A 23334-nucleotide genomic window follows, 5' to 3' on the forward strand; every position below is an offset into this window, starting at 1 on the left:
AACCATTTTTACTGTATTCAAATAAAAAATATCCATATTTTACAGATATTTATTGCTGTTTAGGGTGAAGATGGTATATAAAGCATTTTCAAAAGGCTAATTATTATTTTAACTGTTATTTTACAGATTTTCTCTGTTTTGGAAATTTTTGTTAAATTACAGGTAACACTAGTAAAACTACAGGAGAAAAAATCTGAACAAAAAGGACAAAAAGTGTAAATATTATTCACATCAAATATGTATTGCAAAAATAAAGTCAACTGTTTTTAGAATTTTAACTGTTTAGGCATAATTTTTAAACTTTTTTTCTCACAGTGCATCTGTTAGTGTTAGGGGAAGTCTTTTAAATATTGCAAGAAAATCACTCAGCAGTAGAGTTAAGCTAAAGATATAAGCAGCTCTTCTCCTGATGAAGTTATTTGTAACAAAAGCTTGATTATGTAAAAACAATAAAAACATATATACAGTTTTAAAGAAAACAGTTTAAAAATGATAGTAGTTTTTAGCATTTAAAAAATAATAAAAAAAGTCTGTCAATAAAGACATCATCTCTAAGTAATCAACCTAACAGCAATTTTAAGTTTTACGCTAATAATGCCAAATTAATTTCTTTAATTCTTTATAGCAAATTTACTTATACAGCATTTTTCTGCTATCTTGAATTACAAGCAAATGTATGAAGGCTTGTGTATCAATTTAATGTTTTCTCTTGTAATTTCAAGGTAAACCTTATTAGTTACATAAGTGTGCACTTTCTCATTTGAATGCTTTAACTCTGGATACAAAATAAGATGTTGAACATATCGCAAGAAAGAGGTTTTGTGGGCATCTAATTAGGATGCCTCCTGGTTACCTTCCTTTGAGGGCTTTCCAGGCATGTTCAACTGGGTGGAGATCCCAAGGTAGACTGAGAGCTCACTGGTGGGATTTGATATCTCGTCCGGCCTGGGAACACCCTGGGATCCCCCAAGAGGAGCAGCAAAGTGTTGCTGAGGAGAGGGTTGTCTGTTGAGCCTGCTGCTGTGATCCCGCCCTGGATTGGAGGAAGGAAATGGATGGATAATGCAAAAAATAAGTGACAACGATGTACTGCTCTGAAGGTTGACTCTTTAAGGCCTGATGTCTCTTCTTTATACCCACTGGCTTTATGGAGGTAGTGCTTGAGTGTTGGGTGATACGTATGCTTAAATGTCTCAACTGTACTGAGAAGGTGGATAAAGGGCTATGGGGATTCGTGTATTGTCACCATACTTTTCTCCAGCAGTTCACCATGCTCGTACGGCTCCTTAGATTTTTTTTTCTTTTGTATGTTTTTTTTTTTACTTAAATAAAACTCTTATTTTGTAAACTGTGGTGCTGGGTTTCACTTTAAGTTGTGGCCCAGTCAGGTCACAACACAGAGGCTAATTAGTTGCTATTGTAAATTTTCATCTGCATGAAGTAACCAAGAGTGTTTTGAATTCAGTGAGGGATCAACTTTATTTAACTTTCAAAATATGTATTTTACTGAAGAATCCTAAGCATGCATTAATAGTTATTTCAGTCTGTCTGATCATAATACATGAGCCCAAATCTGTCCCAAGTCTCCCTGCAGAACTTTTAGGTCTATCAGTTTAATGAAGATGTAATAATTTAAGAAAATGTATACATAACTATGTTTCTCTACTTCATTTGAAATAGGATATTTTGCTTTCATTTTACATTTTTTGTTTGGCAGCTGTGACTACCTGTCATTGGACCATTTCTTTTACGATTACAGTGTATTATAATTATGTCATCACTAAAGATAAGTAAAACCCAGAAACCTGACAAGAAATACACGATCAGGCCCTAAAAGAGTTTAGACCCTTTGTCCTAAAGCCACTTTATAATGACTTTCTAGTGATGCATAACAGAGAACGTAGTTTGCCATGTTAAAATGATGTTTCCTAATACTAATGAAAACATTTCCTCTCAGCACAATTGACATAATAAAGAAAAAAATATGAAATCTATTTCATCTTTGCAGCGTAGTTGTCTGTCATACACAGCTTTGACCCACATGTCGCCTTAAATATGGAGTTATTGTAGCAAATTGCGTTAAAGTAAGACATCAGTTTATTCTTTTTTCCCACGAACATCTGAACAGATTTAAATTTTATGAGGTCAGCTTTATGAGGCAAATTGGCCCTGATCACCAGGGAAACACTAGAAATAATGGGAACCAGTTGGTGGGTGGGGTCTGGTCTTCGAGGGCTTGTGTGAAAGTATGAATGTGTCGATGAAAGTGATGTCTTGGCATCCTGTTCACCGGCTGTTTAACAGATGCCCACAAGACTTTTCAGTAGAAAAACCAACTGGCTGCTTCTTGCTTTGTCATCTTTGCATAAAGTGCAATATGCTTAGTTGTAGAAAAAAAAAACAGCCAGTACAGATTAAAGTCTGGCCCCACATGAGTGTGAAGCCTGTTAGAGGGCTAAACATGTACTAACAGAACTAAAGTCAAATCCATTAACTACTATTTTTCTAAAATATAATTTTGCAGAGCTAAAGCAGTCATTGTTGCTACTCAATAACATTTAACCAAGTAGTTACGATCAACCAGAAAATGTTTACACTGATTTTGTATTATTGTCATTTAATGCTGTACAGACAGTATAAGAATGCATGTCCTATTATATGTAAATAAGGAGTCTGTTTGTATATGCTCTCATTAGTTAAAGTGTGTAAGATTTAGGTTTAGTTGTGAATTTAGTTAAAGCTTTTGTAAAGACTCTAAAAGACTTTAGGGATGAAACCTACTTTGAAGATATCTGAAAACAAGCTGTACAAAAACAGGACATTACAATACTGACTCAGAACCTGCAACCAAAAGAAAGAAATTGAAAGTGGATGAACAGGATGTGGTGTCTCAGTCAGGTGGGTGTCTGAGCAGAACAAGGACGCTGTGGGCATAAGTATCATTTGTATACTTATCTTATGTCATTTAGATTGCAATTCTCAATAATCATTATGAACAATTTTCTGATAAAGTGTATTAAACTCTACATGGCTTCTCATGTTCAACAAACAAATGATAAGAGTGAATGACCTCACCAAAAATTACTCAGCTATCAGTTAATCAGACGTTGTGCCACCCCAGTGGAAGTAATGGTCTAAGCTTTGGGCCTTCCCTATCAAAACTGTCTGACGCCACTCTCCACAAGTCAGTGTTGATTTTGGGCCGATGCCAAACCAGCCAGAGAGCGTGACCTGCTGTCACTGGATCACACTGTAAGAATAAATTAATAAAGCATTCACAAAAGGCAGTATGAGTGAAACAATGCTGAGTTTGTTAGTAACTTTCTTTGCGCTATTTTTCTGGTGTTCCTATGACCTATCCTCCTTGTGATATTATAGGATGGAGGGTAAAACGTGATGAAAAGCCCCCGACCATCATTCCTCTCCTGACAATTAGATATAGACACTTCTCAGTCCAGTCTTTTCTTGGATGATAGGGACTTTACCGATTTTTAAATGGTATTGAAATCATTTAATCATGAGTAACTCAAAATGAGTGGTTTTGAGGTACAGTAATGTAAAACTCTGACAGTACAAAATAAGACTGCTTGTTTTTAAAGAATATAATTATACAAACCTTTCTTTACTGTTAACACGAGAGACACATGGACACTCTTCCATTAGTTTGAACAAAAAATAAGAACACCTTTTTTGGTAATACATGATAATGTAAGATTAGTACTTGAGAGGGACAAAAATGAATTTAATGCTCTCTGTTAGATTCTTCAGAATTCTTGAATACTCTTTATGTTAAGCTAAAAAAAAAAAGCTATGCTTGTGAGGTTGAGAATAGGGCTTCTTCTCCTGGTACGATACAATAAGATACAGTACAATACAATACGAGAAGATAAGATACCATATGATAAAACAGGATATGATACAATAAGATATGATAAGATACATCCGATACGATACGATATGATAGGATAGGATTGTGTAAGTAAAAAAAAAAGTATTGATGAAAGTGAATTGTGAGGTTGGGAACTATAGGGCTTCTTTGCCTGGTACGATACGGTATGATACGATAAGATACGAGATAAGATACGATAAGATACAACACAATACGATAAGATAAAATACATACCTTACCATAGGATATGGTATGATATGATGCGATACACTAATATGCCGTACCATACCATACAATACGATATGATAACTTACCATACCATACCACACCACACCATACCATATATGACAAGACAAGACTTTATTAATACCAATGAAATTTTTGTGCCAGATATTGCTCAGAAAAAAAAGCAATCACTTAAGATAACAAGTGTATTCCAAAAAAAACAACAACAGAGCAATAAGATGTAAGTAGCTACAATGCATTACCGAAATTACTGGAATAAATGAGCTAAAATAAAATTTACTAAGTTTTATAATTGTAAATCTGTAGTCTGTTATGATTCAATCATGCTCTAAATTTGTTTACTTAAGCATGCTTGTTGTGTACATATTATGTTCAAACTACAGAATAACCAGCTTGTAATACCGCATTTAGACGCTGGGTGTCAGTAAAGTCTAACTAGTTGAACAGTGTGTTAATGAGTAGGCATTTCTGTGACTATAGTCCAAATAAAACCGCTGCACGACCGTTACTGTTGACATTATGTGAGTGTTGTGGTTAAAATGTAGTGTAAGAACGTCTGAAAAAGTATCGGTAGTGGTCTCAGAGTGAGCAGCCAGCCCTGCCCACACTTCCCCTCCGAGCCCCGGCTCTCAGAGGACAGACAGCCGCCCCCATGTTGGAGGGCGGTCGTCTGGAGCTGGTTACCCCTCTTCCTCAGCCTTATATGAACACTCTGTGCCTCACTCCAGCCATTCTCTGGCATCCTTCAGCGGAGCTACAGCCTCTTCTGGACACTCTAACCAAAGGAACATGGCGACAGAAGACTTAGAAATGAACGGCCGTGCTGACAGAAACGGCGACGCTGAGGTAAGACGGCGGCTACAAAGGAACAGCTCCGGGTCCAGCCAGCCGCCACTGACACCCAGCTGTGGGTCAACCGAGCGGCGGTACTTTCCGGTTACAGTGGAAATGTTTATTCATCATCTCTCTCATTTTCATGATGTTAGATGTTTGCCAAGGCAGCTGAAAAAGTACCATTTATCTGATGTAACCGGGTAGCAGCAGGGCTTTGGTTAAATGTGGCTCAGATTTCACTGCTAGTTTACAAAGTTAGTCACGTTTGAGGGGTTTTCCTGCTGCTGTCTGCTCAGTTTACACTCAGTGACAGCAGATACAGGAGACAATGTGGGCTCAGAGCACAACCATCGCTCTGTGGAGGATCAGGTGGTGACTCATATCTGGGATAGGATGTGGCCCAATGGGTTTGTTGAAACGATACTACTTTGTAGAAAAAAACTCTTTAAATATCATCTGTGTGGTGAGGGGGTTTCTGAAAAATACACAGGTATTTATAGCTAGTGATAACATCAACTTGTACTGTAAACAATTACATTTCATAGCGAGAAGTGGCAAAATGGGACATTTTCTGAATTGTTTTAACTCTGGAAAAAAATACAGAATCTCTCCAGTGCTTAAAATACAATTCTACTATGCTGTACTGTATACAGATGTTAAAAAGGAAAAAAATAAGAAATTGTAGAAGATGAGTAATTCCAATATTATAATGTAATCAAATACAGCAGCACAATTAAAGTACTGAAAAGTTAAAAAATAAATACATAAATAAATCAAACAGAGCTTTGGCCATGGCCACTACACTGGTCAACTGAGTCACTCATTTCAAAATATTTATTTATTTAAATCAATAAATACAAGTTAGAAGAACAAGTAAAGTAGCTACAAATGGCTAGTTAGAGCTTTTACCGGTAAGTCTTAGGTCAGCTAAAACATGGTTATACTAGCTCCTCATAGCTTAGTTCCAGCAAGCTTTCTGATAAAATATTTAAGGGAAATTAGATTGATTTGACTTAGAAATGTGATTTTTTTTTCTTACATTACTTCATGGTATTCTTCTTTATTAGTCAAAATGTCTCATTTTAAAAATACAGAACTATCAAAATGGGATGCCAACAATTTTTCCCCTATTTTAAAAAGGGCAAAAATACTACAGAATGATTCTTAATCATTTTTGACACATAATTACATCCCATTACAAAATAAACTGTAATCAAGAGAGGAATTTGGTATTTATTTAGATTTTTAAAAGCTTAACATTTTAATGTCAGAACAATATGTCATTTCAATTACCACTGTTATCATGAAATTCCTTTTAAGTAACTTTGAAGCATTAGCTTTAGGTTATTTTATGTATCTCTTGAAAAAATACTTATTGCAAAGCTTAGCTGTCCCATTTTGCCGTGTGTTGTATTTAAACACAACTGCTGCACATTTATGAAAACTTTCAGTGAGAAGTGGTCACAACTTATGTCACTGGGAAGTACCTGCAGGTTAACTTCTGCATAGGAGAGGAACGAGTAACCACACAGTTACTCACAGAAAACTGCTGTCAACGTGATGAATTAAAACACCATACAGAGAAACTGGTCAGCTGTGGTTGACTGTCGTTTGTGTTATTTGATGAACTGAACTTCAACAAAATATATCTACTATTAACTATTAACAGCTGTTTAGATAATTTAGTACATTTATTATGCTTTTACCTCGTCTCTAATGTGCTCTTAAATGAAGCATTATTGTCATTTAGATTGTTGGATTAAACAAACACTACGAAGACGATGTACTGAGCTCTCAAGTTGTGATGGGTACTTGTACACGATACAATTACAGGAATAAATGCTAATATAATTAATAATGAGTTGCAGGCCAGCTTGTTATTAGAACCCACCTGATACTGTTGATACTGGTTTTAGAGAATGAAAGTTGTCATATCAGAATATTGGCCAATATTCTTTATCTACTGAACAAAATTATGAATGCAGCACATGATGCTTTGTTAAATTCCATCCGTTATTTTTAACATAGGTGAATAAATGTTTTATAATTGTTCCAACACTCAGCATCTCTACTACACAATAGACACATTACATTGTGAGGGATAATGGCCACATGAACAGTGGAGTTATAAACCAGAACTCACAAGTCAGTAATAATTAGTCTCACATTTCCAACATGTAGAGTCAATGAAGTTGTCAGTGCTGGCTGGTGGAATGTTATCCTGCTCTTCTTGAAGGACTTGGAAAAGTTGTTGGACATTTTGGGGGACAAGATCCTGTAATGTCACATTCATACACATGTTCATCCAGAGAATCAGGAGGCAGACTGCGTGCTGTCTTAAACGATTTCTTAAAAGATGAATAATGGAGTTGTGGACATTAAAGCGTCGAGCTAAAGCCTTAGCTGACACGCCAGCATTTGGCTTTCACCACAGTCTGTTCTTGTCTTTGTCCTGACATCTGTGACATCATGTCATTTTAATGAAGATGGCATTTTAAGATGTCCTGTCACTGGTCAAAGGGGTTTCTGTGCACTGGTCTCTCTCTTTCTCTGAACAGGGTGTGGATTAACGCAATAGTTGAGATTTTGTTACCAGTTCAACAGCTCAAAAACTTTTATGAATAATTCAGAAAAGGAGACTATTTTCATGCTGTGTTTATACTTTTGTTCAGTGTGTATGCACAGGAGGTTTCCTTTATAGAAGAAATTTTGGCACCAAAGGAAAATTCCCAGCATCAAAATGATGAAACTAAAAATAGAAATTCATTGGTTTAGCCGATTATGTTAGCTGAAGTCTCAAGCATAATAACTATCTTGGTTTATCATACTATCAGAACTACCATGAAAAAGGCACCTCAAAGCTCACTGTTGTGAGTCGTGACCCCTCAAAGGCCCATTATGAGCCTTGATTCACTATAAGCCTAGCTTATAAGAGAGCAAAATCTGTAACTTCAGTAAACAAGCACTGAATCTTGACAGAAGAAGGTTGAGCCAGCTTAGGTAAGCTTGAATTGCTTTATTTTTGTTTTTGTGTTGGGGGTCGTTGAGTGCTTAGCACTGGAGTTTCAGTTTCTCTCTGCAACAACAGGTGAGGGCAGCTGACGTGGGTCACACCCTCTGTTGATTGCCCAAGTGAAACCAAACAGGGGCGGTTTAGCCGGGCGCATTCCAGTGAAGTTGGAAACAGCTGTGACTCTGTCAGGTACTTAACGGCACAGACTGCGCTTGAGCGTCAGCCCACATAGTGCGAAGACCACATAGGGTTAAGACCTGCGAGTCTACCTGCGCGTGTCCACCGAGCAAGGACACCGAACACCGGCCACCGCTAAGGTCTATCTGTCACAGTCTAACGCACAATGTGTCTCACACGCATCCCAGTCATTGTCGGCAACCGGAAAAGACACGTAGTCCTCCGCAAACGCAATCCACACAACCTGTCCGCTCTCTCTGAAAGTGGTCCCAGCCCACACTCGGTTACCTTTGGTCTTTGGAACTGTCAGTCCGCAGTTAATAAGACAGAATTCATCAGTTCACTGATGAAACTCTCAGACATTCAGGTCCTAGCCCTGACTGAGACATGGATCCGCCCAGAAAACTCAGCTACACCAGCTGCACTCTCTGCGTCCGCTACACTAAGCCACACCCCCCGCTCCACTGGACGAGGAGGCGGTGCAATATCATGCTTTGAAGGTCACTACTCCCATCAAAGCATATATTCTGGTTGTGTACCGCCCACCACGGGGTAATCTGGATGGCTTTGTCTCTGAAATGGACATGTTACTCTGACATCCCTGATGATGGCACACCACTGATTGTCATGGGAGACATGAACATTCACATTGACAGACCTCAGGCTCATGACTTTTTGGCACTCATCTCCTCTTTTGCACTCGTACTGGCTCCGTCTCCTCCCACCCACAAAGCTGGTAAGGTCCTTGACTTGGTGCTGACTCGTAACTGCTCCACAGCAGAGGTGACAGTTACTCCACTACACCTGTCAGACCATTTCTTGGTCAAATTTGTGGCTGCCTTTCCGCAATTGCAGTCACCAACACAGATGGTCTCCTTCCGCAGAAACCTGAAGTCCCTCACAGCAACTCAGCTGTCTGAGGAGGTGAGCTCTGTCATGCCTGACCTCTCACACTTCCCCTCCCTTCCTGTTAATGAGGCTACTGAAACACTCTGTTCCTCTCTGGCATCCTCTTAGGACAAACTCTGCCCCCTGGTGTCCAAACCGGCTAAGAAAAAACAACCAAGTCCATGGCTCTCTGAAGTTCTGAGAGAACAAAGAGCTGGACTCAGGGCAGCAGAAAGAAAGTGGCGTAAATCCCAAAAACCCGCTGACTTGTCCTCATACAAACAGAAACTTGCTTCCTTTACCTCCTGCTTGCAGTCCGCAAAGAAAACTTTTTATCAGAACAAGATCTGTGCGGCTTCTGATTCCAGAAAACTGTTTATGGCGTTCAACTCCTTGCTTTCTCCTCCAGCTGCTCAGCCGTCCACTGAGCTGACTCCAGACATGTTTGCCTCCTTTTTCACTGAAAAGGTGGCTGCAATCAGCAACCAGTTCTCTGAGCCTGACCAGTCCAGTCAGCTCAATCCCACTACTGCTCCTTCACTCTGCTCTTTTGCTCCTCTGAGCGAGGATGAGGTCTCCAGGCTTCTTCTGAGCTCAAAACCTACAACTTGTCCTCTTGATCCAATACCCACTAGCATCCTGCAGACCATCTTGCCCACAATCAAACCTGCAGTCACGCACAACTCCTCCCTGGAAACTGGTATTTTTCCTGCTACTTTTAAACAAGCCCGCGTCACCCCACTGCTCAAAAAGCCTCATCTCAACCCAGCCCAGGTTGAAAACTACAGGCCAGTCTCACTTCTACCATTCCTGTCAAAAATACTGGAGCGCTCAGTATTTAACCAAGTCTCTGAACATCTGCGGAACAACAACCAACTTGACCCTTTCCAGTCAGGCTTCAGGTGCGACCACTCCACTGAGACTGCACTCCTATCAGTCACAGAATCTCTGCGGCTGGCGAGAGCTGCTGGTCAGTCCTCTATCCTACTGCTGCTGGACTTGTCTGCTGCCTTTGACACCGTGAACCATCAAATCCTCCTCTCCACACTCTCTGAGCTCGGCATCTCAGGTTCTGTCCTGTTGTGGTTCAAGTCCTACCTCACAGGCAGATCCTTCAGAGTAACATGGCGAGGGGAGGTGTCAAGGTCACACGACCTATCAACTGGGGTTCCTCGGGGGTCAGTGCTTGGTCCCTTACTCTTCTCTCTGTACACCACCTCACTTGGTGCAGTGATCCGCTCCCATGGCTTCTCCTACCACTGTTATGCTGACGACACTCAGCTTTTCCTCTCTTTTCCACCTGACGACACAACAGTTTCAGCTTGGATATCAGCATGTCTGGCTGATATCTCCACATGGATGAAGGAACAGCTGAATCTGTCTAAGACTGAACTCATGGTCTTTCCAGCTTGTCCATCTGTTCAGCCTCAGATCAGTGTCCAACTTCACTCGAGCCTACTTGTGTCCACAAACTCAGCCAGAAACCTGGGTGTCATGATCGATGACCAGCTGACCTTTAAGGTTCACGTGGCCTCAGTTTCTCGATCTTGTCGTTATGCCCTCTACAACATCAGGAAGATCAGAGCCTTCCTGACCCAAAAGGCCACACAACTTCTGGTTCAGGCTCTTGTGATGTCACGCATTGACTACTGCAACTCTCTTCTGGCAGGTCTCCCTGCATGTACAGTCAAACCTCTACAGATGATCCAGAATGCAGCAGCACGTCTGGTCTTCAACCAGCCCAAAAGAGCTCATGTCACTCCCCTGTTCATCTCCCTTCACCGGCTTCCAGTTGCAGCCAGAATCAAATTCAAAACTCTCCTCCTGGCTTACAAAACATTTACAATAACGGCCCCAGCCTACCTGGATTCCCTGATCCAGGTCTACTCCCCTTCACGCCCACTTCGCTCTGCATGTGAGAGAAGCCTGGTGCTTCCAGCCCAGCACGGCTCAATATCTCTAGCCAGACTCTTTTCCTCTGTTGTTCCCAAATGGTGGAACAATCTACCAAACTCTGTGCGTTCTGCTGAGTCCCTTTCTACTTTTAAGAGACAATTGAAGACTCAATTGTTCATAAAACACGTAGACACTTAATCTGACTCCACCTTAGGGGTAGAATAGGTCAGGTGGTCCAAACCCCAGCACTTATTTAGCGCTGACAAAGTATTAAAAAAAGGGGGGGGGGGGGGGGGGGGGGTTGGCAATTTCTTCTGCAACTTGATGGCAACACCTTTGACCAATCACACTTGAAGCACTTTTTGCACTTACTACAGGTCTTTCCTTATGTCTGAATTCTTGCTTGTGTTGTACGTCGCTTTGGACAAAAGCGTCTGCTAAATGAAATTGTAGAATTGTAGAATTATCTTTACACAGCTCCTCATTCGGGGCACAGGGGGGCTGGAGTCTGTCACAGCTGACTGAGGGTGAAGGCAAGGGACACCCTGGACAAGTCGCCAGTCTATCACAGGGCTACACATAGAAGCCCTGGTCCAGTAAAACTGGAAACGGACAATTATGCGATTATTTTTAGTAACTTTCCAGCAATATATTTTGCAAAATAGTTAGCAGCTTATTGAGAAGACACCACTTGACTCCACTCCTCTGCTCAGTTGTGACGCGGTTTTGTTTTTGTTTTTTTTTGCTTTGTGGCACTTACGCAGGTTGTTTTCTCCTGACTAGATCCTTGCTTGTGTTGTGTCTACTCTCAGGTGTGTGTTGCTTTGGAGAAAAGCGTCTGCTAAATGAAATTATCGAATTGTAGAATTGTGATTCATACTCTGCTACATGTGCTGCAGATAGTGCCACGTGTGTCTGAAGAAGTGATGGACAGGTGACGGCAAAATATCTAAATTACCCAAAGCATCTTTTCAAACCAGGCTGCAAAGTGGTGTGGTGGTTAGCATTTTTACCTTGCTGCTAGAAGATCCCCGGTTTGTGCCCTGGCTTTCCCGGGATCTTTCTGCATGGAGTTTGCATGTTCTCCCTGTGCATGCGTGGGTTTTCTCCAGGTACTCCGGCTTTCTCCCACAGTCCAAAAATATGCTGAGGTTAATTGATGACTCTAAATTGCTCGCCGGTGTGAATGTGAGTGTGATTGTTTGTCTTTATATGTAGCCCTGCAATGGACTGGTAACCTGCCTTCGCCCAAAGTCAGCTGGGATAGACTCTAGCCCCCCATGGGACCCTAATGAGGATAAAGTGTGGTATTCATAATGGATGGATGGATCTTTTCAAATCGGAAAAATTGGCCAATGGATGTATCAGTCGGATTCCACACTGGGAGCTTCTTGGTGTTACAAAAATGATCACTTGAAATTTGGACTAGCTGTGGTAAAACTACTACTTTTGTTTCTAACTTTATCTCAGCTGCCCCTGCACAGTAACCTGAAAATGAAGTTATTATAGAGAGTGGATTTAGCGGGGAACAGCTTTCACACTTGTGTATCAGTCTACCACATAAAAGAGGAACGCAGAGTTCAATCTCAGCACTCAAGGTTGCCAACGTGGACACAAGGTTGACTTTGTGGACAGCTGAGCTACACTCCACCCAGATGAAACCCTAAACTCTATTCTGTAATCATATGAAGAGAAGTATGGGTTTCAGAAATGACACTGCTTTTCTGTGGTGTAATGTTTGTGTTGTGTCTCTCAATTAACCATTCATCTCACACTCATTTCACCAGGAAGTAAAATAGAGAAAAGCTCTTTTTGCCTCTCTGGGTAAAAGGAAGCTTCTTACAGCTTGGATTAGTGAGCCCATCTAAGTTGTAATGGAACTGTTTTGTCTTATTTAAGAAACACCATTGGATAATAATAAAATTACACCAGTGAATATGTGAACTAGATTATTGTTACAAGAGTGTGGCTTCTCCTATCATATGTGTTTGTTTAATTGTAACACAAGTGTCTTCAATGATATTTTCAAATGTTTTTGAGTCGAGGTGATTCTGACATTAGAGTGACCTGCTTTGTACAAAATAAAGGAAGTGGTATGACATTCTTTTTCCAGCCACTGAACTGAAACTAGCTCAGTGATCAACTACGCAAAAGTTCTTTCTGTTCAGTAAAACAAACACTTTCACTTCCATAAATATTTTCCACAGAAATCTAAATTATTGGAATTGCACAATTCTGGGATTAGTTTTGTCATTACACTGACATATTTTCTCAAAAAGAGATTAGCTTAGTTATTCTAAAAATTGGTTTCAGCCAAAAACCAAAAAAAAGTGATTAAAACATGAAAAGACTTGCACATCTAACAAAGTGGATAACTGCACAACTTTCACATATATTCTGTTAAATCTGACACTTCTTGCAATCACTTTGGCAAATAGAATTTTAAACCAGCTAGGAGCTGATTGTCTCGTGTGGATTTAGATATTCATTTTGACTGTTGTGTTGGACATTTAAAATATATATGAGTTCTGAAGTGTTTCTTTAATTTAGCAAAGAAAAACACAAAATAAACGAAAAAGAAATTCCACCAAACGCCAGTTAGAACACAAGTCTCAGGACAGGAAAAGTGGTGGTATTACCGTGTCACTGTAAAGCTGCACACTAAAGGAGAAGTCTTCCATTCAAGTGTGCTTGTTTAGATGAAGGCAGAAGATAATAATACATTAACTGGCATCTGATGACTCTATATATTATTGTTAAGTGAACCTGCCATAGTAGAGCCGTAACATATCAAATCCTGCACCGACGTAGCGGAAAATTGATCATCGAGGCCTTCGCGTGCCTTCCTGTGTGTCAAACTGATGTCAGACTTTGTGTTTGTGTTCAGGTCCCACTGCGGCCAGGCAGGAGGATGAGAGAAAAACCCCTGAACATGAACAGTTATGCCAATAAGAAGAGCGTGGCAGAAAGCATGCTGGACGTGGCTCTGCTAATGGCCAATGCCTCCCAGCTGAAAGCGGTGTTAGCGCAGGGATCATCATTCCCCTTCTATGTGCCCCTCGTTATTCTCATCAGCATCTCTCTCATCCTACAAATCCTGGTGGGAGTTATGCTCATCTTTATCTGTAAGTTTGGAGGCCATGACCTTATTTCCATTTGTTCCTCGCTTGTTAGAATTTTTCACATGAAGACATTTTTGGAAAGTCAAGTTAGGTCTAATTATCCAGCTTATCATTTTTTCAGTATATGATGCCGTCTATCCTTAGGCCCCATTTAATACAGGAAACTGATAAAACTATATATAATAGGTATTAATTCACTAAAAATAATGTGTTAAATCAGTGTGTTGAACAAAGTCCTGCTTTGTTTAACATAAGTTTATGCACCAGTGTTTAGACAGGCAAGAGATTTCCCAAAAAATGTGCAAATTTGTCACAGGTTTTCAGAGGCTGATTTTTAGCCTTTGATAGCATTTATATACACCCCCCTTTCTCCTTATAGCACCACTGTTATTACTATAAACTGTAAATCAATATACTGGAACACCTATGTCTTGCAGTACAAAGTCTGCTCTGGTGCGTTCTCCCAACAGAGAGTAATATTGTGATAGTAAGCAGAGTTTACAGAGCCACAGCAGGAAGAAATGGGTGTCTGCCGTCAGCTGTTTCCAATTTGAAAGCGCTCTCGTCCCTATTGGGAAAATGCAGTCCATCACAGGAAATTTGACATTAGTAAGATTGCACGACTTGTTCTCGGTTAAAAAAATGAACCCGCACATGTTTTGCAGAGCGACGAGGCATGAAATATCCTGGTGGAGGAATAAGCTAATTATTCACCTGAGGGCAGTGCTGTCAGATGCTGTTAATTTGTATCTCAGCCTTCAGTAATGATTACTTCACCGCTAATGTGACAGGAAACTCTGTGCTGCCACCTCGTGTTGAGAGGTCAGTCTTACTGATGAAGGACAATTCAGTAATGTTTTGTTTCTCTTTTCCCAGTGAAGTGGAATCTAAATGATGAGAAAATGCACTACAAGCTAGACATCCTGGAGAATTTCACCACAGCCTTCGTCTTCATCATAGTCGTAGTCAACGTTTTCATCACAGCCTTTGGTGTCCAGATGTCTTAATACAAGTTCTGATCATTCCTATGTTTGGTGCCTGCTGATCAACTTTTCAAAGACGGACGACCAAACTACCCTCCGCAGAAGGAAAGGACATTTGTTAAGGAAACTAGACGGCATGCGGGTGCATTTGCCTTTCTGAAATTCAACCTCTCAAGCTAGAAGAGAACCAAGGATAAAGTTATGTTATGTGTGTCTGTTGGACCTGTTCCCTGACTCCAACCATGGACAACTTATGGTGGTCAGTTCTTATTTCATCTAAAAATGCACCACTTGGTTACCTCCTATCATGCTCAGGTTACTGATGCAAATAACTGATTGCCTTTACTTATTAAACTAACATCAGGAGCAATATACTGTATGTCTGCCAAAAACATTGTGAAAAAAAAATACTTTTGGCTCTTACTTTGAAGCTTTTACATATGCTATTGTGCCTGCATTTTGTTTAGAACAAAAGAAAAAAGCATAACCACCACAGTATAATCCAAATGAAGTTCTTGACAATGAGTGCATCAGGATTCATCTTCCCCTACTGCTGCACGAGGTATTATGTATATTAGCTTTATATGTGGGGAAAATGTAATATTCACAGTGTTTTAGACCTCCATTGAATGATGAAGTGGACCATACCGTTGTTTTTTTAAAAGTGCTATAGAGTCTAATGTGTAATATTTAAACGATCACTTATCAGTAAATGTCTGTAAGTCTTGTGGATTGAATTATCTATAGTGTATGTAGTTACTTTTAGACCAAAAACGTTCTATACATATATATAATCTTGTACTGGACACCTTGACGAGTATTTTACATGAAGTTTCTTATTAAAATTTAAAAAAGTGACAAAATGTGTTTGTTTTTGTTGTCATGCTTTTTTTTTACATTTTATTTTATTATACAAAGACAAAAGTCTGTCTTACAAATGATGGCACTTCTGAATGAAAGGTATTTTTGACACAACAGTACACACAAAATAAGAGAACCTCAATGAGTAAATGTCAACTAATGACACATTGTAGAATAGTATTACCTTTTGTCAGTTCCAAGGCACAAACAAAGCCATTCAAGCTGCAAAGTTTCTTTCAGATGGCTCTAATATTGGTGTCTAATATCCTGAGGATTTAACAGAGCACCACCATTACAGTTATGTTCAGAACTCCTTTCTATGTTGTGCATTTTAATAAAATTGCACACAAACCACCTGAAAAATAACAGCAATTTTTACATATTTGCTTGTAATTTTGGTGCAAATTAATTTATTGTTACACTCACTGCAAGCGTATTTTATGTAGTCCAAATAAAAGCCTTTTTTAAAAAAAAAGGGGGGGGGGGCTATTTTCACATTATGGAATGGCATTTTATTTAATATTATAAATTAACAAGTGAACTAATATAAAGTAATATTTTTAGGAAATTAATAAATAAACATGGCTATGAATTAGTCCCTAAAATAAACAAGGCAAAAATATATATAAATCAATGTATTCACTAAATGATTGTCTTATTTTACATTTTTTAAGGGTGACTTTGATTTGTTTGAGTGGATTTCCTACTGCCTCATTTATTTATTTCAGGATTTATCTCAAAGCCATTTTTATTTATTCACCGAATATTGAACAAAACGCCATTTCATACAAACTTAGGTCAACATACAGTCGCCAAAGAGACAAGGTAAGAGCAAAAAACATCCCAACCGTAGGACTAAATGATAAATAATAATAGGCAGAAGCTTAAAAACATATAAATGCACGTTTTGACTGTCACAAAATAAGTTTAGCTGTTTCAGTAAGAGACTGGAGGACACAAAAAAGACAATCAGTATCCTCCGTGTATTCAGTGGTGGGCAAAATGCTGCCACAGGCCAACAGGAAACAAGAACATTTCCGGCCTGACGGAACAAGCGGAAACAAAGACACGGCAAAACAGTTCCGTTATTAAACTACACTGTGGAAACAGAAGATGCGGTTTCACTTATGTACAGAGGCAAAATACTAAAGCACCCTTGAGGGAAGTTACACAAACTAAAAACATGGTTAGAGATGCCACGAAGTAGGTGGCAATGCCTTAACCGTATGTGTGTTGCAGGCCACAAGGGCCAATTCCATCCTTGTCAAGGGGAGTGCTAACCTTCTCTCCTTTCATACAACACATTAACTGCCGGAAAAGCGTCACAATATATACGCAGAGTTATACGACTTGGTCTTACTCATGGTGCAATTTTCTCATTTACTTACAAGTATTACCTCCAAGGATACTCAGTTGTTCTATTTTCCTTTGAACCGGGCTGACAGTTATTTACGTTTTTTCTTTCGACGTTTCTATATTTTGCTTATTTACAAGTCTACCCACAATGCAGTGCGCCGGGAGAGCGGAGTATCATGGGTAGAGGAAATCACGTGATTGCGAATATCACCGTGAATCTGTCTAAAAATCTTATTCAGTCTACGTGCTCGATGTTGCTTCTGACAGACCGATAGAAAAAACAGATTTCTATTTTTTGCTGCTGTTTAAATGTGAGCAGTTGAATCTGTAGAAGCTCCTATGAAAACAATAGTCTTGGTGATGTAACTTGTTTTCGCCGCAAGGTGGCGGTCATGTTTAAGATGAGATCGACAGCTTCTGAATCAATTCATACTAAAGCATCACTGGGGGAAAAAACACACATGAAGACTCCAACAAACGAAACAAAATAGTCAAATTTAAGTCACAAAACCAAAAGATATTGATTGATTAGAGGCTATTTTTGTGGATCCGTACAACAGTCAAAAATTGATCTCCCTGTTATTTAGTTGTTTAGAATGTCTCAATCAGTACAACTAATAGTGCAATTTGTGTTTGTAAAATAATACTTTAGTAGACACTTGCAGAGAAAATAAATTACTTAATATTCCTATATCTTACTGTTTTAAGGCATCTCTTTCACCCATTTAAATAGACATGAGAGAAACTGTAGCAATGTGCCAAACACATACAAAATTAGTATTGAACCCTTGATATAGTGTGCGGTGCTTTGGTACAATTCATAGGTGCAGTATCGCTGAAGCACCTGTTATGAAGGAGCCACACTTTACTTCATTAAGCTTTCCTCGGTGTACCATATAAGAACCTCCTGAGCTTTTCTTTTCAGCCCGAGAGCGGCCATCCCCAAGGCCCGGCTGCCTCCTGACACTTTAGCATCTACGAGGAAAAAAAAGGCACCGTTTTAATAATGCTGGATTTACAGCATGAAATGGAATTAATAGCGGCAATAGCATATTATTGCAATGTCAACAGAAGTTTAAAAAACACTGGAAAACTGTTTACCACTGTAGTAATAGAGCAAAGCCACTCCGACTGCAAATCCAAAACATCCCAGAAAAAAGAGGGGACCTGGAGAAGGTTTGCACATTAAAATATAAATGTAATTATTTAATGTTGTGGTTGTCACTTCTAAGCAACACTTTTGGCATGGGTAGTTTTTACCACACCAATAATTGCTTTTTGCATGAGGAAGTATAATTCATGTTTGAACACTGGATGCCCTGATTTATCTATTTCCATCACTATATCCAAATTGTGTGTATTATCGACACACTATATTACATTGCATTGAAAGAAAATTTTTAACCTCTCACCTCTGTCGTTCAGAACATATCTCTGTTTGTAGACACGAGGAATTGCGAGGGGATCCATGGAATCTAGAGGCAGGATGGAATGAAATGTAAATTATACAGAGACACACATACAAACATGTATTATTTATTTTGTATTATTCAGATAACTATTACATTTGGGATATAGGGAAGCCATTCTGGAGACAAACCTCTGAGGCGGAGCCGTGTGGGTAAGCTGTAATAAACCTCCTCTACATGCAAATGAAGAGCTCTGTAAAACTCCCTGCATGCTTCCTCGCCTTTCTCCTGCAGGTGTGTCAGGAGTTCACCCAGCCGAACACTTTTAGGGACGTCCAAGTTTCTGAACTGGAAAAGAGTTAACAACAGCTATAGAGGTTGGATCGTAACAAGCTACAATCAGATAGAATGGTTGATGAAGTAGAAGCATGCACACAGGTTCTCTGTTACCCTTTGAGCCATCTGTGCTGGCATTCCTTCGTGTTTTTGTGTCATGTGATTATTCCACTGAAGACATAAATTCCTTCATGCAGTTTCTGAACGACAGCATCTGTTCATGGCTACCTGACATGTGGCCTTAAAAGCTGTCTACATATTTGTGAAGAAATACTTTTACATGCAAAACATGAAAAAATACATCCACTTAAGTATTTTAAGTACAATTATGAACATGCTTGCTGAAATATAAATTCAAATTATGTATACATGACTTCAGAGTTGTAATTTTATACTGCTTTACTTTAATACTTCATTCTAAAGGATAATTTTATTCGAAAATCTAATTTTCCTTGATCTAATGCATTTGTTTCATGCCTATTGTTATTATAGAATTTTTAGATTGACATTTTTCATGGCGGACTTCAATGACTTCATAAAAAATGATGCATTAAACTTCAGAACGCATACCGTGGCGACATCAGATGCTGCTTGCAATACATCCCTAATATTATTAAGGACAAGAATAAATATATGATTAAAAATCCATTGATAGCAGTCTTTTTTTAAATTCACTTTTAACACTTAGGAGAATTTTCCAATAAAACTTTGCAATACATTTTTAATGCAGAACTTTTAAAAATAACAGTATTTCCACACAGTGTAACATACGGATCTCTCTTGCACCCGTCATAAAACCAGTAAATGACTGGCGAGGACTCACCTTGGTAGCCTCCTTGTCTGTGAGGATCTGAGGGTAGATTCGGTTGAGCTGAAGGATGAGTTTGTCCGCCAGCTCTGTGTCCAGTCTCCGGTCAGCTCTGAGGAAGGCGCTGTCCTCTATCAGCTGCTCACGGAAACTGTCTGTGTATGCAAATAGAGAGAGGAGAGAAAAAATAACTCAGTACATCTGCAACTGTCTAACAATAGGCTAGCTAATTTTATTGGAAGTGGATGTCAGTTTGCAGTAGCCTCGTTACTAATACAGAACAGAACCAGTGGTGCCTCAAAGGGGTGTGAGGTGAGCCACAGGCACACCTGAAATCTAACTGGTCACTCCAGATGTGATAGACCAAGTTCAATGAAGCTCAGATGTCCAAGTTTCAACGTAAGTGCAAGTGAATTCCCCATTAGATGATTTCAACACCTATGCACAGCAGCAGCTAGTCAACATCGCTGAGAATGCAAAAGACGCCACGTGCCTTTAATTAATGAAGATTACCTTCTCACTGGTTGTAGGAGTCTCTCCTCTGTGCAAATTTTTGCACAACACAACAGTAATGTCACGGATTACTTTTAAACTATCCCTGACATGGCGATATGAACCTTGACAAAGGTACCTTGTATTTTTCTGCCCTTCAGACAGGTGAGCAGTCACACACAGCGTCACAGTTTATCAGTTACAGGTAAATAATCTGTTACTTAGCTAAACCCTGAACTCCATCACAGCTTGAGATCATTTTCCTGGGAAATCTGATCTGTTTTTTTCAGTCAAAATGTTTATCCATTATATCAGGTGATTGTATTTGGGAGATTTTTCTGTTTCACAGCAACATATTTGCAGCAGTGACCTTCATGTGCATATGAGTGCATTTTAGAACATGTTGTCTTTAATCGCTAAAATAACAGGTAGCCTAATAAAAACATTTTATTGTACCATCAGTTGCCTTAGTGTGATAAGTTATCATCACATGTGAACAGAAGTACCAGCATTGAAATCACAGACAAATAATGGATCTTACCTATATGAGTGACATTTTTACCCTCAATATGTTTAATAGCGCTCTCCAGAAAAGCCAAAATACTATAACTATACCTGTAATCGTATAAGTTACAATTATATAAACAAGTACATCAGTATGTGATTTTCAGCTAACGTCAATACTATAACACCATCAAAGAATTCCTAACATTCAGTTATACTCTTGTCTTTTTGTGTAACACCCCAAGACTTTCAGTGGCCTGCACCTGGCCACCCACATCAATAACGTCTGGAGGCGTCACTGGCAGGAACGTACATTGTCGCCTGTATTTTCTCGTAACTCGTAACAGAAGTGGAGTATAAGGGCATGACGGGTGGGAAAGGTTGCATAAACACACACGTTGACAGCCAACTAAAAAATAACGGCTGTTTCTCCTGTCAACCGTGTTGTCAAGAAACTTTTGAGAAAACCTCAACAGGACTTGGAAGGAGCCGTTCCTCTGTGTTTGGCAAAGCGAAGGCAAACTTTCAGGTCGTTGGTGCTGCGGTAAAGCTTTATGCCCAACGGGAAAACTGTAAAGTAGAACAGAAGGCTACATACGTGCTAAAAATAAGCATTATTTTTAGTTAAAAGAAAAACACAAACCTCCCATTGTAGAGTCCCCTCTGTCCTCTGTGTGGACACGCCCTCTGACGTCATCACGCAGGCAGGGATGGGCGACGTCAACGTCTTCAGAAAAGGAGAAAAAAACAAAACTTTCCTTTTCAGGAGAAGGAAATTCGAGCTGTGCCTTGTGAACTCTGATTTATTCAGATGTAATGAAATTTATTTTTTAATAAAGCAGAGTGTTTTAGTCTAACTAAAGGCTACATTTACATGTAATAAATAAATAAATGAATTAAGTTGTATTTGAAATCTCAGAGTAATTTCACTTAGCCATGAACAGGCGCAGTGTTGGGGTCTTGACACATTCAGAGCTCAGTCCAATCCAGTAGGTTTTTAAAAATGTTTTATTTGAACTAGTGGTCATTTTCAAGGTGTTTCACAACAAAATCTGTTCTAGTGAGTGAATGCAGGACAGACAGAGCAAGCGCTTCTCAAACTATGTGCTTTGAAATTAATCTTAGCCTATCCAACTACAGTAAGCTGCATTAATAGGTGATCTGCTATATTTTCTTAATCTAATAGGTATAGTGGTCAGATTCCATACGTAGTTATAGAGAAGCATCCACGTCCACAGTAAAATTCATTACTACAAATGTCTTGCTTTGGGGCTGTGAAAAAGAAAAATCCATAATAAAACACTTGACAAGACGGAAAACTATATTTGACTTCAGCACAAGACTTTTAAAATCGATAAAATAACGAATGAATGAAATATCAAGTGAATAACCAGAACTTTTATTTCTAATTATTTTTGTAAGTAAAATGGATATTCATGAAACATTCAGCGCTTTAGGCTTTAATGCCCAGAACTAATGACACTACTGCACTCACCATCCATCCATTCTCTATACACCACTTTCTCCTCACTAGGGTCACTGGAGCCTATCTCAGCTGACTCAGGCGAAGGCAGGGGACACCCTAGACAGGTCGCCAGTCTGTCACAGGGCTACATATACAGACGAACAATCACAACCCTTTAAGCTTCAGTGTACCGCCGGCGGTACACCTACTAATTTGCATAGGAATTTCAAGAATGTCCGACGGGTGCAAACGCGATTATACAAACACTATACACCGATGGAAAGCTTAGATTCTCATGAATCCGCCGGTATAAACCACTTTCAGATGCGATTACCACAGCGGGTGAGAAAAACACATTTGTCCGACAAAAACAAATATTCATCCATCCGTTCTCTATACACGGCTTCAAAGCACACAGCGCGACTCACATTTCCGGGTTTATTATTACACACAAAAAAAAAGATTCCACAAAAAACGGCCATAATCCAACCTTTTACATCAGATGACACAAGCCAGGAAACTATTTTGTCCAAAACATGTCCTGAAGTCGGTATAAAATCCCCGAATCGGTCGTTTTCAAGGAAATGCACCTCCCGATGCGCGTCCAATATTCCCCGTATTTTTCGTAATTTTTTTTATTTAAAAATAGAATATTAGCGATTTTTTGTACTGAAAACGGCTGGAATTGACTGAAGCTTAAAGGGTTAAACTCAGCATAACCACAGTGGCCGGAGAAAACCCACGCATGCACAGGGAGGACATGCAAACTCCATGCAGAAAAGATCCCAGCCCCGGGATTCGAACCAGGGATCTTCTTGCTGCAAAGCAAAAGTGCTATCCACTATGCCACGTGCAGCCCCTGCACATGCCAGTTTTCAAAAAATGTTTTTGATATATTGTATGCATGTATCCTTCATTTACACAGAAAAAGGACACTTACATTATCATAAAATGATGAACTACATATGTCACCACTGATATTTTTAAAGGTGTGTGTTTTGCTTTTTATAAAAGGTATTAGTCGGGAGGTTAAGTGACTTTTGACTTCAAGTCAT

General features: G+C 39.4%; 2 protein-coding genes and 1 non-coding gene across 3 annotated transcripts; 1 reads left to right on the forward strand and 2 right to left on the reverse strand.

The window, feature by feature from the left end:
- The first annotated feature begins 4574 nt into the window (after nt 1–4574).
- On the forward strand, nt 4575–15913 carry ninj1 (ninjurin 1). Its single transcript, XM_022200169.2, has 3 exons — nt 4575–4981; nt 13831–14068; nt 14942–15913. Exons 1-3 carry the CDS (start codon nt 4925–4927, stop codon nt 15070–15072), a joined length of 426 nt encoding a protein of 141 aa, XP_022055861.1. The 5' UTR covers nt 4575–4924; the 3' UTR covers nt 15073–15913.
- A 1171-nt stretch (nt 15914–17084) lies between these two features.
- Nucleotides 17085–17212, reverse strand: LOC127534266 (U6atac minor spliceosomal RNA). The gene has a single exon (XR_007942298.1). It is a non-coding gene; the product is annotated as a U6atac minor spliceosomal RNA (small nuclear RNA).
- card19 (caspase recruitment domain family, member 19) lies at nt 17089–21506 on the reverse strand. Its single transcript, XM_022200168.2, has 6 exons — nt 21458–21506; nt 19834–19973; nt 18866–19022; nt 18678–18740; nt 18367–18432; nt 17089–18240 (listed from the first exon to the last, which is right to left on the reverse strand). The coding sequence occupies exons 1-6, from the start codon at nt 21462–21464 to the stop codon at nt 18131–18133; spliced, it is 543 nt and encodes a 180-aa protein (XP_022055860.1). The 5' UTR covers nt 21465–21506; the 3' UTR covers nt 17089–18130.
- Between the last annotated feature and the right edge of the window lie 1828 nt (nt 21507–23334).

The sequence above is a fragment of the Acanthochromis polyacanthus genome, chromosome 5, assembly GCF_021347895.1.
Source record: "Acanthochromis polyacanthus isolate Apoly-LR-REF ecotype Palm Island chromosome 5, KAUST_Apoly_ChrSc, whole genome shotgun sequence".
In the NCBI taxonomy this organism is placed as follows: Eukaryota; Metazoa; Chordata; class Actinopteri; family Pomacentridae; genus Acanthochromis; species Acanthochromis polyacanthus.

Coding starts and splice junctions, on each gene's coding strand:
- ninj1 (XM_022200169.2), top strand. CDS start 4,925: ATGGCGACAGAAGACTTAGAAATGAACGGCCGTGCTGACAGAAACGGC. Junction 4,982..13,830: donor ACAGAAACGGCGACGCTGAG/GTAAGACGGCGG, acceptor GTTTGTGTTCAG/GTCCCACTGCGGCCAGGCAG. Junction 14,069..14,941: donor AGTTATGCTCATCTTTATCT/GTAAGTTTGGAG, acceptor CTCTTTTCCCAG/TGAAGTGGAATCTAAATGAT.
- card19 (XM_022200168.2), bottom strand. Junction 18,741..18,865: donor CACACGGCTCCGCCTCAGAG/GTTTGTCTCCAG, acceptor TCCTGCCTCTAG/ATTCCATGGATCCCCTCGCA. Junction 18,241..18,366: donor TTTGCTCTATTACTACAGTG/GTAAACAGTTTT, acceptor TTTTCCTCGTAG/ATGCTAAAGTGTCAGGAGGC.